A 21,855-nucleotide genomic window follows, 5' to 3' on the forward strand; every position below is an offset into this window, starting at 1 on the left:
CTTGCTGGCGTCTGAGTCAGACTGGAGCTCTCTGCCCTTTACCAATCCAGCCACGGGCCCATCCATCTGGCCCATCAAGACTCACTCTCATTTCATCAGTCCATAAAACCTTAGAAAAACCAGTCTTGAGATATTTCTTGGCCCAGTCTTGACGTTTCAGCTTGTGTGTCTTGTTCAGTGGTGGTCGCCTTTCAGCCTTTCTTACCTTGGCCATGTCTCTGAGTATTGCACACCTTGTGCTTTTGGGCACTCCAGTGATGTTGCAGCTCTGAAATATGGCCAAACTGGTGGCAAGTGGCATCTTGGCAGCTGCACGCTTGACTTTTCTCAGTTCATGGGCAGTTATTTTGCGCCTTGGTTTTTCCACACGCTTCTTGCGACCCTGTTGACTATTTTGAATGAAACGCTTGATTGTTCGATGATCACGCTTCAGAAGCTTTGCAATTTTGAGACTGCTGCATCCCTCTGCAAGATATCTCACTATTTTTGACTTTTCTGAGCCTGTCAAGTCCTTCTTTTGACCCATTTTGCCAAAGGAAAGGAAGTTGCCTAATAATTATGCACACCTGATATAGGGTGTTGATGTCATTAGACCACACCCCTTCTCATTACAGAGATGCACATCACCTAATATGCTTAATTGGTAGTAGGCTTTCAAGTCTATACAGCTTGGAGTAAGACAACATGCATGAAGAGGATGATGTGGACAAAATACTCATTTGCCTAATAATTCTGCACTCCCTGTATATGTATATACAGCATCTCACAAACGTCAGTACACTCCTCACATTTTTGTAAATATTTTGTTCTATAACACTGAAGATATGACACTTTGATACAGTGTACAGCCTGTACAACAGTGTAAATTTGCTGTCACCTCTAAATAACTCAACACACATCCATTAATGTCTAAACTGCTGGCAACAAAAGTGAGTACAACCTTAAGTGAAAAGGTCCAAACTGTGCTCAATTTCCCTTCCTGTTGTCATGTGGCTCGTTAGTGTTACAAAGTCTCCAGTGCAGAGAAGGTGTGTTGAATCTGGTGTTATTGCTCTCACACTCTCTCATACTGCTCACTGGAAGTCTAACATGGCACATCATGGCAAAGAATTCAAGGATGCAAGGATGTGAAAAAGAGAAATGTTTCTCTACATAAAGATGGCCTAGGCTATAAGAATATACTCAACACCCTGAGACTGAGCTGCAGCACGGTGGTCAAGACCATACAGCGGTTTAACAGGACAGGTTCCACTCAGAACAACCCGCACCATGGTCGACCAAAGAAGTTGAGCGCACGTGCTCAGCATCATATCCAGAGGTTGTCTTTTGAAAACAGATGTATGAGTGCTACCAGCATTGCTGCAGAAGGCGTGGAGGGTCAGCCTGTCAGTGCTCACACCATACGCCACACACTGCATCACATGGCTGTCGTCCCAGAAGGAAGCCTCGTCTAAAGATTGTGGCGTGGGTGTGGTCTCTGGCCAGCTGCAGAGGAGGGGTGATGCAGTGAGCTCCCGGGGCGGCGCAGGGGCGAGGTGAACAGGTGTGCTGGGATCTGACAGTGATTGTGTCTCTTTATATGTCGGCAGTGACAGTCGGAGGGGGAAAGCGGACGTGACAGCAGAGAGAGAGCGGGAGTGTCTGTGTCCCAGTAAACAAACCACAGTATTAAATAAAAGTTCTGCTGTCGTCATATTCGCTCCAGCGTATGTTTCTTGGGTCCCACGTTACAAAGATAATGTACAAGAAAGACCAGAACATTTTGCTGAAGACAAGCAGACTAAGGACACGGATTACCTGTGGTCTGATGAGACCAAGATAAACTTATTTGGTTCAGATGGTGTCAGGGGTGTGTGGTGACAACCCGGTGAGGAGTACAAAGACAAGTGTGTCTTGGCTACAGTCAAGCATGGTGGTGGGATGTCATTGTTTGGGGCTGCAAGAGTGCTGCTGGTGCGGGGAGCTACAGTTAATTGACGGAACCATGAATGCCAACATGTACTGTGACATACTGAAGCAGAGCATGATCCCCTCCCTTCAGAAACTGGGCAACAGGACAATATTCCAACATGATAACAATCCCAAACACACCTCCAAAAAGACCAGTGCCCTGCTAAATCAACTGAGGGTAAAGGACTGGCCAAGCATGTCTCCAGACTTAAACCCTATTGAACATCTGTGGGGCATCCTCAAATGGAAGGTGGAGGACCGCAGGGTCCCTAACATCCACCAGGTCCGTGATGTCATCATGGAGGAGTGGAAGAGGATTCCAGTGGCACCCTGTGAAGCTCTAGTGAACTCCACGATCAACAGAGTTAAGGCAGTGTTGGAAAATAATGGTTGCCACACAAAAAAATGAAACTTTGAGCACAGTTTGGACATTTTCACTTAAGGTTGTACTCACTTTTGTTGCCAGCAGCTTAGACATTAATGGATGTATGTTGAGTGGCACCCTGTGAAGCTCTAGTGAACTCCACGATCAACAGAGTTAAGGCAGTGTTGGAAAATAATGGTTGCCACACAAAAAAATGAAACTTTGAGCACAGTTTGGACATTTTCACTTAAGGTTGTACTCACTTTTGTTGCCAGCAGCTTAGACATTAATGGATGTATGTTGAGTTATTTAGAGGTGACAGCAAATTTACACTGTTGTACAAGCTGTACACTGACTACTTTACATTGTATCAGAGTGTCATAACTTCAGTGTTGTCCCATGAAAAAATAGAACAAACTATTTACAAAAATGTGAGGAGTGTAGTCACTTTTGTGAGATACTATATATCAGGAACCTGACCTGTGTTGCCACAGTTCTCAATAGCCTGAGTACAACAGAACCCTCTGGTGTTCCAAGGGTGTCAATTAGCAGAAGTCAGGTCTGTCAGCAGGTCTACTTTTAACCTTCTCTTCTTCCTTTGACCTCCTGCTGTCTCCTTCGTCCCTGGGGTGAGAGCAGGATGAACCATTTTTAACTTCTTTGACACACCAGGTCACACGGGGTTGATGCATTACATATTATTCCAGCTGAAAAGTTGCTCTGCTGGCAGAAATCCACTGTTTTGTATGCTGACATTGCATTGTATAAGAAGAAGCACCCCCAAGGATAACTTGGCTGTAGAAGTGGTTATGGACTATCACGTGGCATCAACACACCTGTGTGAGGAAATTTCCCACGGTCATGACTGTGTTCAGCTCTGCTCTGTCTAACTTCTCTAAAAACAGCCCTCTTACACTAAAGGCACTCACTGTTAACACCAAAGTCTTGACATTCATACTGTCATGAGAAATGTCAACTTTTGTAAAGCTACCATAACAAGTTACTTTTTAAACAGTGTTTTTAGGCTTCTTGCCTTTGTTAGATTGCTTAAAATTTGAATCGTCATTATGGCACTAAATATGCAGAGACATACAACAGCTTGACTCAGGGCAGGAATGGACTGCTGAAGCAACTAGGACTGTTTTCCTCAGAGAAACTGTGGATGCAAGTTCTCACGTCCACGGGAACAGCAACATAAGATAAGATAAGACTTTATTGATCCCACAACGGGGAAATTTTTGCGTCATACAGCTCTGCTAATGTGTTTGACAGAGGATGATAAATTGTAAAGGCCTGACTCTTTGACACATTCCGTTTTGTTCGGCGTTCCCCTGAAAGTTGTATGTTATCCTTCATGAACTGCGCTGCCTGGCGGGCTGGCATTCCTAATTGTGCTTATGTGTTACGAGGCCTCTGTTTATTTTTCCGTTCCTTGATCTGCTCCTGGGGGATAAGGAGATATAGGCAGTGAATGCACTATGAAGCGATTCTTTGAGCCTGTGGTGATGACGAACGACACAGCCGAGTGGCCCAGTTGTAAACAAAGATTCCCCTGTAACACAGATTCCAGACACTCATGCTCGAAAGTGCCATAAACTACAATAATTAATTGAGAGGTTTTCCTCCTTTTCCCCCCTTCCTCCTTACATGGTAATAACTGGATAGTAGGCTCCATGAATAATTAACTCTTTGTATTTACTACTGAGGCTTATAAATGTCTCTCCCTCTGGACTCCAGTGATGCAAAGCTGATGAGAGAAAAGAGATGGCGAGAACGATAGTGGGAGGCACACCACAGCAAAGCCGATTTCCAAAAGCCTCACGCTGAATCAGGAAAGGTTAATTGGATTCCTTCAATATTTCACTCTGTCAGATTAATCACCATTTTTACAAATTTCACTTTTAGCAAAAACAATAATCTGATCTTGTCATAATCAGCACACGTCAATATTTTAAATCTATCAGGACATGAGTTCCCTGTTGTGTAAGAGCATTTGCCTTAGAAAACACAAACCCATAGACTAAAAGAATATCAGGATATCTGACATTAGAGAGCTGTGGCCCTCTTGTTTGAGTAATGCCATTAGTAAGCATGCTTACGGCTCATCTAGAGGAAAGAAAAAGATTTGGATTTTTGTATTATGTAAAGGAAAACCGCTTAAACCTGTTGTTTGAGTAGCACAGCAAACAGCCGACTCTGTGTTACATAACTAGCGGATGTTACTCATCCAACAGGAACAAGTTAAGAAGTCACAGTGGTTTTTTTTTTTTTTGTAATTGTTGTTGTTGTTTTTTCCTGAAGACTGTGCCGTCACACGCCCATGACAAAGTTCTTGTGTCCCGTGTGCTGCAGCAGGGCTCGGACACCACCACCACAGATGGTGCTGGATCGGCCACGGTGCAGCAGTTTCCAGAGGAGCTGACCTTGTTGTAGTGTGCTGATTAAGAGAGGGAGCATACAGTATTGACTCCTCACCGACACCATTACCAGTGGAACCTGACCCCCAACCTCCCACACCCTCCTCCTCTCCCTGCTCTCTTCTCCCTCAGGAAACCAAAGGCAGATGATTGTTTTTTTTGTACAGTCAGTGTGGCTGCAGTGATGCATGACCCTGAAAGTAAATAACTCACTGACCAGTGTTCGTTGCCTCTGCAGTGGGGGATGGGACAGGTCACTTTCAAAATATGCAACTGCTGTAACATGCTCCACCCGTGTTTGGAGACCTTAGACTGTATAGAAAACACGGTGGGCTCACAAAATATCGTGGTTGTAGCTGTATAGTGATTAGTAACAATGTAAATTGCATTTACAGACAAATGTAATGATGCAGTGTGCCTGTTTTATAATACAGACACACTGCATGTGATCAGTGGGAGAAGTCAATGAGTGAATCTAATCATCATCATCAACTTTTATTTTAATAGATGTTTGCTACACTCTAACCGAAGCCTGACCATGAAAACCATGTCTGGTGTCATTGTAAACTTCACCACAGTACTGCAAGCTAACCAGAGTGCTTTGGACCAAACTGTACTATAAAGGTTTGATGCAGTTTGAATAACATTAATTTACTTTATTTATTTTTTGCAAGATGTTTTACGAAACACAATTCAGCAGAAAGTCTCAGTTTTTGATTTAAAACCTTTAAAATAAATTAGGACGGTAAGATTTAAATTTTGCGTTTGCTAAATTTCACCTGCTGATCAGTGCTTATCTTTGCAATATCCCACTTTTACAACTTCCTCCATCTCTCAGTGTTACACATTCATCTGTTTTTTCTCTCCCTGGGTAACACAGCAACTGCACACTAGTGAAAAACTGCACAGAAACAGTTTTTGTGTTTAGTAATATTTCTTCAGCTGCTTAAAAAGCTGTTTGAAATTACCTGCAACTTAATCTGTTACTCGCTCGCTCCTCTTTAGTGGCATTAACTGGTTGATGAAACACCAGCTGTAGCTTTAAATCTGTACCATGAACACATCACAGGGATAAAAAGAAAAAAGGATCTGTTGAGAGTGTAAGTGGGTCATGAGATGCTTTTATTTATTTATCTTTATCTCTGAGCAAAGTATCTCCATGCCATCATGAAAAAAAGATCATTACAGTAATATACATCAAATGTGTGTCAGTTTTTTTGCTCATTGACTGAAGGTGGCAGAACACTGTTCCAGATCATTGGGCGCTGTCACTTGGTGTTTGCTCGCTCTGCGGTAGAGTATCACTTCCTGTTCCTGCTCAAACACAATGGTGTTTCTGAGTAGCTTATTTGCTTAGCAATTTAATTAACAACTTTTAAATACATTCTTCTTTCATAGTATAATCTTCACGTGCTTCCTCCGAAGCACACTTTCTGTGTACTCACTACCTAATTTATAGCCAAAGTATTCACTCACTGTCTGTACTGTTTCGCTAGCTTAGCTTAGCTCGTAGCCGACTCATTAGCACCATGGCTACTTCACCTGTCCCTCCTGCACTTTCTTGCTCATTGTGTCAGATGTTTAGTTACTCCTCGGCCTCCTTTAGCAGTAATGATATCTGTAACAAATGTAGCATATTTGCAGCTCTGGAGGCTAGGATTACTGAATTGGAGACTCGGCTTCGCACCCTTCATTCACCTGTAGCTAGTCAGGCCCCTGTAGCTGGTGCAGCCGAAGATAGCATAGGCCCCGCTAGCTGTTCCCCGGCAGACCCCAAGCAGCTGGGGAAAGAGGGCGGCTGGGTCACGTTGAGGAGGAAGCATAGTCCTAAACAGAAGCCCCAGGTACACCACCAACCCGTTCATGTGTCTAACCGTTTTCCCCACTCGGTGACACACCCGCCGGGGGTCAAACTCTGGTAATTGGTGATTCTGTTCTCAGACATGTGAAGCTAGAGACACCGGCAACCATAGTCAATTGTCTTCCAGGGGCCAGAGCAGGCAACATTGAAGGAAATTTAAAACTGCTGGCTAAGGGTAAACGTAAATTCAGTAAGATCATAATTCACGTCGGCAGTAATGACACCCGGTTACGCCAATCGGAGGTCACTAAAATCAATATTGAATCGGTGTGCAACTTTGCTAAAACAATGTCGGACTCTGTAGTTTTCTCTGGTCCCCTCCCCAATCAGACCAGGAGTGACATGTTTAGCCGCATGTTCTCCTTAAATTGCTGGCTGTCTGAGTGGTGTCCCAGAAACGATGTGGGCTTCATAGATAATTGGCAAACCTTCTGGAGGAAACCTGGTCTTGTTAGGAGAGACGGCATCCATCCCACTTTGGATGGAGCAGCTCTCATTTCTAGAAATATGGACAAATTTATTAAACCCCCCAAAATATGACTATCCAGAGTTGGGACCAGGAAGCAGAGTTGCAGTCTTACACGCTTCTCTGCAGCTTCTCTCCTCCTGCTACCCCCCAAAAACCCATCTCCATAGAGACTGTGTCAGCTTCCAAAAAGACAAAAAACAAACTAAAAACCAGCAACAAACAACTTAAACATAAACAATTACAAAGAAAGAACAATACAGTATCCACATCTGAACCAAAGAGTAAAACAGTGAAATGTGGATTATTAAATATTAGGTCTCTCTCCTCCAAGTCTCTGTTAGTACATGACTTAATAATTGATCAACAAATTGATTTACTCTGCCTTACAGAAACCTGGTTGCAGCAGGATGATTATGTTAGTTTAAATGAATCAACACCCCCGAGTCATTCTAACTACCAGAAACCTCGAAGCACAGGCCGAGGGGGAGTGTGGCAGCAATTTTTCACACCAGCATGTCAATCAACCAAAGACCCAGACAGACTTTTAATTCATTTGAAAGCCTGATGCTTAACATTGTCCACCCCAGCTGTGAAACTCAGAAACCAGTCTTACTTGTTATCATCTATCGTCCACCTGGGCCTTACACAGAGTTTCTGTCTGATTTCTCAGACTTTATATCTAATTTAGTTCTGACCTCAGATAAAATAATTATTGTGGGTGATTTTAACATCCATGTAGATGCTAAAAGTGACAGCCTCAACATGGCATTTAATCTGTTATTAGACTCAATTGGCTTCTCTCAAAATGTAAAAGAACCCACCCACCACTTTAATCACACTCTAGATCTTGTTTTAACATATGGCATAGAAACTGAACATTTAACAGTGTTTCCTGAAAACCCTCTCCTGTCTGATCATTTCCTGATAACATTTACATTTACAATAATTGATTACACAGCGGTGGAGAGTAGACTTTATCAAAGTAGATGTCTTTCTGAAAGCGCTGTAACTAAGTTTAAGAATATAATCCACCCACTGTTATCATCTTCAATGCCCTGTACCAACACAGAGCAGAGCAGCTATCTGAACGCTGCTCCAACAGAGGTCGATTATCTTGTTAATAATTTCACCTCCTCACTACATACGACTCTGGATACTGTAGCTCCTGTGAAAACTAAGGTCTCTAATCAGAAGTACCTGACTCCGTGGTATAATTCTCAAACACGTAGCCTAAAGCAGTAACAAAAAATAATTTCCCCCAGGGATCAATAAAGTATTCTGATTCTGATTCTGATGACTCGTAATCTGGAGAGGAAATGGCGTGTCACAAATTTAGAGGATCATCATTTAGCCTGGAGAAATAGTTTGCTGCTTTATAAGAAAGCCCTCTGCAAAGCCAGAACATCTTACTATTCATCACTGATTGAAGAAAATAAGAACAACCCTAGGTTTCTCTTCAGCACTGTAGCCAGGCTGACAAACAGTCAGAGCTCTGTTGAGCCAACCATCCCTTTAACGTTAACTAGTAATGACTTCATGAACTTCTTCACAAATAAAATTTTTATCATTAGAGAAAAAATTACCAGTAATCATCCCACAGATGTAATATTATCTACAGCTACTCTTAGTACCATTGATGTTAAGTTACTCTTTTTCTCCAATTGATCTTTCTGAGTTAACTTCAATAATTACTTCCTCCAAGCCATCAACGTGTCTTTTAGACCCCATTCCTACAAAACTGCTCAAAGAAGTCCTGCCATTAATTAATTCTTCGATCTTAAATATGATCAACCTGTCTCTAATAATCAGCTATGTACCACAGGCCTTCAAGCTGGCTGTAGTTAAACCTTTACTCAAAAAGCATCTCTAGACCCAGCAGTCTTAGCTAATTATAGGCCAATCTCCAACCTTCCTTTATATCAAACATCCTTGAAAGAGTAGTTGTCAAACAGCTAACAGATCATCTGCAGAGGAATGGTTTATTTGAAGAGTTTCAGTCAGGTTTCAGAGTTCATCACAGCACAGAAACAGCTTTAGTGAAGGTTACAAATGATCTTCTTATGGCCTCTGACAGTGGACTCATCTCTGTGCTTGTCCTGCTAGACCTTAGTGCAGCATTCGATACTGTCGACCATAATATCCTATTAGAGCGATTAGAACATGCTGTAGGTATTACAGGTACTGCAGTGGTTTGTATCATATCTATCTAATAGACTCCAGTTTGTGCATGTAAATAGAGAGTCCTCTTCACACACTGAGGTTAATTATGGAGTTCCACAGGGTTCAGTGCTAGGACCAATTCTGTTTACATTATACATGCTTCCCTTAGGCAGCATCATTAGAAGACATAGCATACATTTTCACTGCTATGCCGATGACACCCAGCTCTATCTGTCCATGAAGCCAGATAACACACACCAATTAGTTAAACTGCAGGAATGTCTTAAAGACATAAAGACCTGGATGGCCGCTAACTTTCTGCTTCTTAATTCAGATAAAACTGAGGTTATTGTACTCGGCCCTGAAAATCTTAGAAATATGGTATCTAACCAGATTCTTACTCTGGATGGCATTACCTTGGCCTCCAGTAACACTGTGAGGAACCTTGGAGTCATTTTTGACCAGGACATGTCCTTCAAAGCACATATTAAACAAATATGTAAGACTGCTTTCTTCCATTTGCGCAACATCTCTAAAATTAGAAATATCCTGTCTCAGAGTGACGCTGAAAAACTAGTTCATGCATTTATTACTTCCAGGCTGGACTACTGTAATTCATTATTATCAGGATGTCCAAAAAACTCACTGAAAAGCCTTCAGCTAATCCAAAATGCTGCAGCAAGAGTACTGACAGGGACTAGAAAGAGAGAGCAGATTTCTCCTGTTTTGGCTTCCCTTCATTGGCTTCCTGTTAAATCCAGAATTGAATTCAAAATCCTGCTCCTCACATACAAGGTCTTAAATAATCAGGCCCCATCTTATCTTAATGAGCTTGTAGTACCATATCACCCTATTAGAGCACTTCGCTCTCGCTCTGCAGGCCTACTTGTTGTTCCTAGAGTATTTAAAAGTAGAATGGGAGGGAGAGCCTTCAGTTTTCAGGCCCCTCTTCTGTGGAACCAGCTTCCAGTTTGGATTCAGGAGACAGACACTATCTCTACTTTCAAGATTAGGCTTAAAACTTTCCTTTTTGCTAAAGCATATAGTTAGGGCTGGACCAGGTGATCCTGAATCCTCCCTTAGTTATGCTGCAATAGACGTAGGCTGCCGGGGATTCCCATGATGCATTGAGTTTTTCCTTTCCAGTCACCTTTCTCACTCACTATGTATTAACAGACCTCTCTGCATTGAATCATATCTGTTATTAACCTCTGTCTCTCTTCCACAGCATGTCTTTTATCCTGTCTTCCTTCTCTCACCCCAACCGGTCGCAGCAGATGGCCCCGCCCCTCCCTGAGCCTGGTTCTGCCGGAGGTTTCTTCCTGTTAAAAGGGAGTTTTTCCTTCCCACTGTCGCCAAAGTGCTTGCTCATAGGGGGTCATATGATTGTTGGGTTTTTCTCTGTGTCAATGAAGCGCCTTGAGGCGACTTTTGTTGTGATTTGGTGCTATATAAATAAAATTGAATTGAATTGAATTGAATCATTTCAGGCAACTTTAACCTGTCCATTATATATTGTTATTATTAGATTCACCAATATCATAGAGATTTCATTGACCAATTGATTCATTGAGTTTTTTCCCAGTTATGTCTTTATTTGCCTGATGTTAAACAGTTTAGGGGTCCACAGAATTTAGATAACTTTTAACTTTTACAAAAACATTATTTCATTATTTTACAGTCTATTCACCATTATATGCTACGACAGTGAGTATAACAAAACACGTCTGATTATCTCATTTTACTTCTTTATGACAGATGACAGCAGCCAGCAACCAACCCTTACATAGTAGGCAGTGATGTTCAACCTCACTTTGTACTTATATAATTTATGAACGAATAAATAAATATTCTGCCACAGTAGACATCTACATGTCAGATTTAGACTGACTTCCAGTTTGAGTTAATAATGTGTGAAAACATCTCTGTAAGCTCTGTAAATTTCTTCTACAAATTCTTGGACTCTAAGTTCTCATTTCTGAATGATCAAGTGAATAATTGGTTATGGTTATGGTTGATATTTTCACATTGGAGCGTGCCTACTCCACTATATGGACCCAGCGCCGCAGCAGCACTACTGTTTGTAAAGCCAACAACCCGTGTTTGTAGTTTCTCCAGAGGTGCTTCTTATAACTGCAGGATGCTGCAGGGAGCAGCCCAGTGCATAGCTGCAATTTAATAAAATGAAAGAATAAGCTGAAGATTTTACATTTGCAGGGAATTCTGGTGTCAAAGATTAGGCATGTGGTTGGCACAGTAGGAATATTTCTAGGAGTTCGGGGATTTTTTTCACTCTAAAACAGTAACATTCACATCAAGCTTTGGCTTAATGTGAATTTAAAAGTTGAATGAAGCTGACAGTCATTTTATGATTTGGTTGTTCTTTTCATTTTAGACTGTTTAATATTGTCAATCAGTTTCTGGTGTTTTGGGAAATTTTATTCCTACTGAGGATAAAAAATAAACTAGCACTGATTGAAACAGGAGGAAGGAATCTCCCTCCCCAAAAAATTTCATTGCTGTTAACTTGGATAAGCTTGTCATTTTGTATATTCGATGATAGCAGTATAGCAATATAGTGTAATGAAAAACTCTCCTGACACTACCATTCGTACTGTAACACCAGAGCTGGCTTATTTAGTGTCTGATAATAGTGTGAAAAAAATGACCTATCACTTTAACAGTACCTCTGTATTATTTTGCAATTCTAAACTTAGACATGTGGTATTTTGAGGAGGTGTTGATAGCGGTGGGTCTTTCCTCAAATCTGAACCAGTGTATGTATGTATTGATTATGTTTGTGTGGGTCTGTAAATGATTATCTAGCATATCCCCCAATTACTGCACTCAATTAGTCCTTGAAAGCACTTTGTAAGACTTTGTAGTTTACAGGTTTTGGGAGGAAGTGTTTAGCGATTGCAGAACCTGCATTCCTGTGATAACAGAAGGCTTATGTGGGAGGCAGTGGGAAATCTTCCTCCAGGACTTAACCTCCACGGAGGAGAGATTATTACTGGCAGCTCCAGGTCACAGAAGACCACAACCCATTTGTCCTGTAGGGCATGTTTATCCACACAGCACACTACTGTGCTGCTTTACATTTTACACAGGGTCTTCCAATCACAAGTGCGGTGCCTTCAGAAGATTTACATTTACTTTTACTTTTTTCACCAAGGTGAAGAGGACACATCAGACTGAACACTGTCAAACCAGAAATTATCTGCTTATTAGAATAATGAGAATGCTTTGAATTGGGACTATAAAAAATATTAGCTTTGAATGCTGTCCTTGATTCATTTCTGAGTTCTCAGATGATTCTGATGTGCCAGCTCAAATTTAAGTCTAAAAAATTAATATTAAATTGTATTTCCAAACAAGTTTTTGACACATTTCTATGTGTTTTCTCCTGATAAAGTTGTTAAGCACTGTGTATATGTACACTGAAGTAAGGAAGCATTTGATTTCTTAGTTTTTCAGATATCTGTTATACTTAAGTGTTTCAAATCATTAAACAACTATTTTTCAGCCCGGTATCTTGAAACGATCTACACCACAAACATCAGTCAAATGACAAACTTTCACTTTCAGTGCTCTGTGTGTATGGATGTTCCAGCTTTGCATTAAGCCAAAGCACTAACATTTCAGAGTGACACCTAAATAAAAGACAAACCGGATTCAGAACGTTGGAATACTGCATAATTGACCTCAGAATTCCCAACAATAGTGACATGTGCAGCTGGGTATTTCATCTTATTGAATTGCAGCTTTGCACCAGGGTCTCTGCCTGAGACATCATGCAGAAACTCTTGCTGAAAAGCTTTGAAGAAATTATGTGCACAGTTTGATGCCTTTGTGTGACGGTGCAGCTGCATTAAAAAAAAAAAAAGATCAACCCTCACTGCATCATTCACAAGTTAGAACTTGCAGTTCATGATACTGTAAAACATTACAGAGTCATTTTTTAACTCTCCAACTGGAAAGTGTGCTGCTGATCTCAGTGAATGAACAAGGTTGCCTCCTTCCCTGTAGGGAGATTTGCAGAAGCTGACTGTTTTCTAAGTTAGATGTGTAGGAATCTACCACAGTGGAATATCTGTTTATGATCATATTAATGATCAAGGAACTGACCTCCCAGCCCATTGTTCATTCAGTGGTGCTAGTTTCAGTCATTGCGCAAATGTACTGTTTATAAGGTTGGGGGAACCTGCAGTCAGCTGAGACTGAAGAAGTCACTTGGATGATGATGAAACACTACGTCCAGATGAACAGAATCAACTTTGGGAGATTTGCTTATCTGGATGATTGAGCATGCATCAAGACAAATATTTATTTAGCTTTATTTAGGAATCCTATTGAAAATCGTCATCCTTTCCATGTTAAACCATTATTGGTATTCCTCACATACAGTCTTGTGCTTATATCAAGCTGATCAAAGCAATTTTTTATGCTTGTCTATGTATCAGCCTTACAGAAATACCTCTTGAAGTTAATTCTGCCTAAGCTCAAAGGTTTACAAGTTCATCAAGCCCAATCTAATTTGCTGCATTCCATTTAAGCATCAGTTCTGCATTTGCACTGCTGCTTACAGAGCTCTTCTGACACCAGAAAATGCTCTGTTTCTGTGTGATTGATGCATGTGGGAGTATCACACAGGGTAGAGAGACAGGAAAATATCAGTCCCCAAAGAATGACTTTGCAAGGACTTTAAAAAAAAGAAAGAACATAGCACATTTTATTCTCAGAACTTGGGAAAGTCTTTAAAATCCCTCTGTGAGGTAAACCTCCCTTGAAAGTACATTTGCTACGTTTGGAGGTCAGGACTTGTGAGCGTACAGTGTGAACAGGCTCAGTACTGTCAGCTGACCAGCACGTCCTCAGCATCCGATAGCAGCACATTATCTAGTGGACCAGTTGGCATCAGTCCTCACTGTAAGGGATTCAATGACAAGTGTCTACTGCTTCCATTTCTCAGCTAGGTGCAGCAATTAGACACCGAGGGGAGAGCTGGTTTATTTATGGGCAGTATAGTATTCGCCCCGATGGCTGGTTCCTGATCCCACCTTGCCTCCTCACTCCTCGTTGTTTAGCAAAGCCTTGACTTGACTCTCTGGGATCCTGCGAGGTTATTTGCACAAAAACATTTTGTGAACAACATGCTCTATGAACAAGTGTATGCTCTTTGAAATGAAAGACATGTAAATAACACTTTTCTAGTGTGACTGGCCATTCAGAGTGCTCTATACTTCAGGCCACATTATATAATCAAACAGCACTTTATCTGTTTTGCATCCACACCTACGAATAATTTAGAATCCCCAGTTAATCTAACATGCACACCAGAGCTGCATGTAAAAGAAACAAGCACAGAGAGAACACTGTTGTTAAGATGATTGTGCTAATCCGCACAACACCATGCCGCCCAAGTGTCCTCGCTCTATGATTGGTGGATTTCAGAAATTTTTTTATTTCAACCCACCAATTTCAAAATCCTATTTCAGTTATGAGAACATGAGCTCAATCTGCCCAATTCAACTGAGTCGTTACATGTACCTCAGAGAAATATCAGACTTTTGACTTATTAGGGATTGGCAGTATTTCCCATATGGAAAAGAAATAGTAAAAACTTACATGATTTACTCATGAAAGTGGCCACTTTCTCATTACTTTCATATATTGTTTTAGTAAGTATCCAAAACATACAAGTTTCATTTATATAATTTTTCAAGGGATCTTATATCTGTTTTCACTCTTATATGCTTTTCATACAAGTTCCACACAAGACAGATACAAACTTTATAAGATTTATATCTAGCTTTTCCATATAGGTTAGCCTGTCCTTTCATAAATACATCCCAGCTAATATATTGTAATGTAATATAAATTAAGCAAAGTATTGCCACATTTTTGCATTTTTTGTAAACCAGGTCAAACGTTTAGGTACTGAGTAGTTTGCTTGTTACGATGACTTAAAGAAACATGTTAGCATTAACACCCACATGGGGAGGAAAACATAGCAGACAAATGGGCCAGAGAGAAGACTGGAGTTCATGTCTTGTGTAAAATGTGAGGTTATCATGATTTATTATATATAGATTTTGCTGGTGAGTTGTTGTTTTTTGTTCATTTTACTTTTCAGAAACATTTTGGTTTAGTTTAGGAATCAAAACCTGCCTGGTTACATTTAGAAAGAGATAAGTAATCTAAGCAAGCACTTTCTTGATGATTTTATGGTCTCAGTTGCTAGTTTTAAATCTTCCGTCAGAGTTTCCCCGTCTGATCCAAACCTTGCTTGTCATGTGTGGTGTGAAAACTCGAAGATGGTGACAGCCAAAAAAGCCACTCAGCTCGTGGCTTAACGACAGGATTTCATTAAGCAATGCATGATGCCACAGTGGATCTGTTCATCTTTTACACGGGTTAGAAATCCTGAAGGTGAACTTCCTCCTCTGTACTTTAGGCACAGGCTCCTGAAAAGAACTGAAACAATCATCATTTATTTATAAAATGAGCAGCTTGGTGCGTGTGTGTGTGTGTGTGTGTGTGTGTGTGTGTGTGTGTGTGTGTGTGTGTGTGTGTGTGTGAGAGCGATACAGCGGGTTTATGCAAGACGTACAAAGATGTTCTTGGAGAAAATAGCCACAGATGATGACTTTGTACAGTGGATATGAAAGTGATTCTAATTTAAATACGACACTTCACAACTCCTCGGGTTTCTGTATTACGTGCAGCACCTTTAAATAATTTTCTTAAAATATGACAAAGTTGGTAATTACTATAGACAGTAACTGACACTTCAGATTGGAGCTATGAAGGTAATTGATGCTAACAGTGTAGATAATAGAGAGTAATTGAACCGCTTCCTCTTGTCTTCTTCTTCCTTCCTGTCCTCTGGTATCGTGTCACGTTACTCTCAGCCTGGTACATTTCGATCACGCCTCAGCTCCTGCCTCCCTCCTCCTCCTCCTCTTCCTCTCTCTGCTCTCTACCTGGCTCAGAGCTCTGTGTGCTGATTCAGCCCACTGTGCATATATGCGAGTTCTCAGCTCTGATTCGAAGGCATTAAAATGCTGCAGGCAGTGGACTGAAGTAATCTCTCTTTCTGCCAAGCACAACCTTCAGCTTGGCGGGAGTGAGCCGGCTGCCCTTCTTGCTATACAGTACACCACAGTTCATGCTGCAACATGTCATCGCCCATGCATCACTTGCTGTCTGGTTCTGAGTGAAAATGTGCTGCTATAATTTCTTGAACTTCACAAAATGTGCATTATGAACCACTTCAACATGCCTCTCTCTTTTTATGTTGCAGGCGGCACGCCTCATTGCCCGTAGAAGTCTCTGAGATCCCTCTAAACCTTTTTGCCCCTCCATGTAGAAGGAGTTACCCCTGTCGCAAATGGAAGTCTGCATCTTTTGGGTAAATTGAAGGGTTTTGCTTTTGTTTTTTTAACTATTCATCAGCCCAAGAATTTGTAAGACCATTTTCTGACAGTCTGTCTCCATTACAGCTGTTTCTGTCCTGGTGGTAGTCCATACAGTTTTTATCAGCCTGATAAAACACCTCATTTCTGATCTTCCCATTCCCCATTCTGCTTTTCAGTGTTTGTCACTCATTTCCGTTTGCTGGTGAAAGCTTCCATCGCCTGTTGTGAGCTAGCTTATGGGTGGCCTCCTCAAATCCGCTCAGATAAAAAATGAACAACACCCATTACGACCAGAGCTGCGAAGCTGAAGCTTAGTGGGGTAGTGCATTCCTTTGCAGGATAAAGAGGGTATGCATCTCCCCTTTCCGATGCCTCTCCCCTTCAGTATTGAACAATATGTTTGAAAATGAGTAACAAACCCTGCTGTTCTAAAACAGATTTGTAGATTATTACAAGCAGCTTGTTTGCATAAAGCAACCTCCAGCATATACAGTGCATGACTGACTGGCTGTCCATTACAGTCCTCCCCTCTATGGATTCTTTTCATTTTTTTCCCCTTGGAGTTCATTACAGCTGCTCAGTGAGGCCCTGAGAGCTCTGCAAATGAGGAGAGATGGGGAGAGATGAAAACCCTCAGCGAGCTGAGCAGTGGGACACGGGCTTCAAAAGCTTCATGGCAATTTCAAAGGGTTTTTATTCCTGACAGCACCCTAGCTATATCTATGGAATATCCAGCACTGTGCTCGAGAGCGGTTCTAAAGGCAGGTTTGTGGGACGGTGGCAAAGATGAGGTTAAGACACCTCACCCTCTGGGCTTTGGTCTGTAAAAGGAAATAGCGAAAGCCCTGATGATTAATGTTTGCTCACCATGTTTATTGATTCTAATTAGGCATGGTGATGAAGTGAGTACAAAGAATGAGCGCTAAACACTTGTGATTACAGCGAGGTCTTGAGCTGTCCTGCTCTATTAACAAGTGTTTGCCGAGGAACACGAAGAGCAAGTGCACATCAATTACAATTGCCCAGGGAGTTGTGCTCCAAATGAAGTTTGGGTCAAGCTGGAGCTTACAATAAGACGTAGGTGTGCAGACTGGGTAATGAATGCAATTATGTTAAAATTACAGAGAGACATGGTGACACACTGCTGCAGGTAGAAATCACACTGTGAAGCAAAATGCAGCCATATAGTGGATCAGCTTTAGAGACAGATTATTGGCTTTTATATTTGGTGGAAATAAGATTAAGGGTGTCAGCAGCAGGAAAAGGTAACAGCTAGAGATAAGATTACTCCCTTCTTTTGGACTTTGGTAGTCTTGCAGAATCGCTGTGATTCTGCTCTTTCCTCTCCATTATTGCATTTTCAAGCAAATAATAATAAAACTGAAATTGTTTAATAAAAGATTATTACGATTCAAATTGTGAAATCACACAGAGAACTGCTTTCATACTGTGTAGTGCAGAACACACAGTACTGAATTTCAACAAAGATGGCCAAAGCTGTGTTCTCGAAATTATGCTTAAAATAGGAATCTAAGACAGACCTGCTCTTCTCAGTGTGCCTGATATTCTTACCTCAGCCCTCGAACCGGTTTTGCTCCACAGTTCAGATCAGCAACACGTCCTGCAAACTTACCTGCTAAAGCTGCTCCTATTGGTCAGCTCCAAACACCTGAGCGCACGCAGCCAACGACTACATTTATCTAGCCAAGGAAGAAATTCAAAGAAGGAAAAGGGAAATGATTTCATTGAATGCAAAACTGGTACATGCCCCAAAGTACAGGATACATCATCAACATGTTCCCAATCTTTGTTCCTGAATTTACTTCTATGTAGAATAGCATTTTTTTAATCATTTCTGATATAAAATTTGGGGAAATTTGATGTACAACCTGTATGAACTGCATCTGAGTCAATAGGAGAAGCTTAGCGTAGGGGAACTGAAGGGTCCATGGGTCAGCACGACTGACCACCAGCTTCAGTTTGCTCTTTTATTTGAGACCTTGCAGCTGTAAATGTGCTGGATTGTGTTCATTAGTGCAAATGTCTGGCTAGAATTGCATTTGTTTGTGGGTGTTCTGTTCAGACTCACTAATGTGCAGGTGTCCCCTCCTTGGTAATGTTTAGCCAGGCTTTATCTCAGCATATTGCCAATTCTGAAAAAAAAAAAAACATAGTAATTTTGCATTTGGGAAAAAGCCCAAATCCACAGAGCCACATACTGAAAGACAATATGTTCGTGTCTCACTATGGTCTGCTTTGTCTTGTTTATTTTTCTCCAGCTCCTTTTGGATGCTTTTTAATGAAAGCTCAGTGAGTGTAACTCCAGGCTTGCAAAGCTGGATGTTACTTGAGTTTTAGGCAACTGTTATTTTTGTTGATACGGTCACTGCCAGTGGAGGTGCGTCCAGATTACTTCCAGTTTGAGCTCCATCAGATGATGTGAATCTGACAGCAGGTAGTGATCTGTGTAAATGGTTTTCTGTAAACCTCAGTATCCACTTCATCTTTTCCTTCTCTTCTATCTGCACTCTCCAGAAGGCACAGTTGGAACCTGATGTCCCTCTGTAGGGTTTTATGAATGTAAAACCCGTTTAAACTGAGAACTGCTGATGAACTGGTGATGGCGTCATGTTTTTATTATGTATGGCCTTCAAGCAGAGATCCAACAAAAGAGTATGCCTGGTCTAGGTTAAGATTCATTTTCTCACTTTGTGCTCTGCTCTTATCATCGCAACATATGCACGAGTCAGCATCCATTTTGATTCATTGAAGCCTGATGTGTTTTTTTATTTATTTATTTGTGTGTGTGCGTGTGTGCACTATACACCGTGAACATAATGTGCTGATTGCATTAAAAGTGTTCCAATATTTCCATTAGCTAGTGAAGAAACTAAGTTCTTTGCATCAAAAAAAATGTGAAAAACAATGAGAATCATAGGAAGTTGTTCCTGTTCTAAAAAAACAGACTATTTACAAGCTAATCGAAACTGTAAATTAGTGGCTCTAGATTCTGTGATTTTCAAGTAGGGCCTTTGTAACACCAGGTCAAATTTTGTTGGTGATTTAGTCTCAACCCTACTATTATGAAGTATGCGGTGAGAATCACAGAATACTGTAACAAACAATACCAAACCATCTAAATGTGTGGTTGGTGATAGTGATGGTTGTGCACTATTTGTTAATTGCTCACCAGAGAAAGTAATTTCTTACACTACTCAGCATTACTTTCTCGTTACTCTGAACATGTCTTACCGGAAGTGCACCGTCACCTAATTACCAGTTAACAATATAAACTACAGTTCCACACACCAACACACATCCCTGTCCTAATGAGGACACACATACAAGCTTTCTTTTACTATTCATGTATGAACACACGGCCAGCAACACAAAGCTAAGCTTATAACCTACCCAAAGAAACTTCAAAGCGATCATCACTGCAAAAACATGAACAGATAGAAATGGAGGCTACAAACCTTTTGTTACAGTTCAATTTCAGTTCAGTTTTATTTCTACAGCGCCAAATCACAACAACAGTCGCCTCAATGCGCTTTATTCAGGGAGTGCAGAATTATTAGCCAAGTTGTATTTTTGAGGAATAATTTTATTATTGAACAACAACCATGTTCTCAATGAACCCAAAAAACTCATTAATATCAAAGCTGAATGTTTTTGGAAGTAGTTTTTAGTTAGTTTTTAGTTTTAGCTATTTTAGGGGGATATCTGTGTGTGCAGGTGACTATTACTGTGCATAATTATTAGGCAACTTAACAAAAAACAAATATATACCCATTTCAATGATTTATTTTTACCAGTGAAACCAATATAACATCTCCACATTCACAAATATACATTTCTGACATTCAAAAACAAAACAAAAACAAATCAGCGACCAATATAGCCACCTTTCTTTGCAAGGACACTCAAAAGCCTGCCATCCATGGATTCTGTCAGTGTTTTGATCTGTTCACCATCAACATTGCGTGCAGCAGCAACCACAGCCTCCCAGACACTGTTCAGAGAGGTGTACTGTTTTCCCTCCTTGTAAATCTCACATTTGATGATGGACCACAGGTTCTCAATGGGGTTCAGATCAGGTGAACAAGGAGGCCATGTCATTAGTTTTTCTTCTTTTATACCCTTTCTTGCCAGCCACGCTGTGGAGTACTTGGACGCGTGTGATGGAGCATTGTCCTGCATGAAAATCATGTTTTTCTTGAAGGATGCAGACTTCTTCCTGTACCACTGCTTGAAGAAGGTGTCTTCCAGAAACTGGCAGTAGGACTGGGAGTTGAGCTTGACTCCATCCTCGACCCGAAAAGGCCCCACAAGCTCATCTTTGATGATACCAGCCCAAACCAGTACTCCACCTCCACCTTGCTGGCGTCTGAGTGGGACTGGAGCTCTCTGCCCTTTACCAATCCAGCCACGGGCCCATCCATCTGGCCCATCAAGACTCACTCTCATTTCATCAGTCCATAAAACCTTAGAAAAACCAGTCTTGAGATATTTCTTGGCCCAGTCTTGACGTTTCAGCTTGTGTGTCTTGTTCAGTGGTGGTCGTCTTTCAGCCTTTCTTACCTTGGCCATGTCTCTGAGTATTGCACACCTTGTGCTTTTGGGCACTCCAGTGATGTTGCAGCTCTGAAATATGGCCAAACTGGTGGCAAGTGGCATCTTGGCAGCTGCACGCTTGACTTTTCTCAGTTCGTGGGCCGTTATTTTGCGCCTTGGTTTTTCCACACGCTTCTTGCGACCCTGTTGACTATTTTGAATGAAACGCTTGATTGTTCGATGATCACGCTTCAGAAGCTTTGCAATTTTGAGACTGCTGCATCCCTCTGCAAGATATCTCACTATTTTTGACTTTTCTGAGCCTGTCAAGTCCTTCTTTTGACCCATTTTGCCAAAGGAAAGGACGTTGCCTAATAATTATGCACACCTGATATAGGGTGTTGATGTCATTAGACCACACCCCTTCTCATTACAGAGATGCACATCACCTAATATGCTTAATTGGTAGTAGGCTTTCGAGCCTATACAGCTTGGAGTAAGACAACATGCATGAAGAGGATGATGTGGACAAAATACTCATTTGCCTAATAATTCTGCACTCCCTGTATTGCAAAGGAGACCCTACAATAATACATACAGAGAAAAGCCCAACAATCATGACCCCTTATGAGCAAGCACCTTGGTGACAGTGGGAAGGA

The 21,855-nt window shown here is 41.2% G+C and overlaps 1 protein-coding gene across 6 annotated transcripts in view; it reads left to right on the forward strand.

Annotated features, from left to right (window-relative positions):
- Positions 1-21,855, forward strand: part of iqsec1b (IQ motif and Sec7 domain ArfGEF 1b) — a 246,871-nt gene that overhangs the window by 75,766 nt on the left and 149,250 nt on the right. For 4 of the 6 annotated variants that reach the window (XM_085272895.1, XM_085272897.1, XM_085272896.1 and 1 more), the window contains one exon: positions 16,528-16,635. The exons of the other annotated variants lie outside the window; for them this stretch is intronic. In XM_085272895.1, coding sequence (XP_085129021.1) covers positions 16,528-16,635 — 108 coding nt within the window. The remainder of the gene's footprint in view (positions 1-16,527; positions 16,636-21,855) is intronic. 6 annotated transcript variants of the gene reach the window in all.

Source organism: Mchenga conophoros, linkage group LG5, assembly GCF_057382185.1.
Source record: "Mchenga conophoros isolate Kocher_MC1m ecotype Shallow Benthic linkage group LG5, M_conophoros_male_GT1.1, whole genome shotgun sequence".
Lineage (NCBI taxonomy): Eukaryota > Metazoa > Chordata > Actinopteri > Cichliformes > Cichlidae > Mchenga > Mchenga conophoros.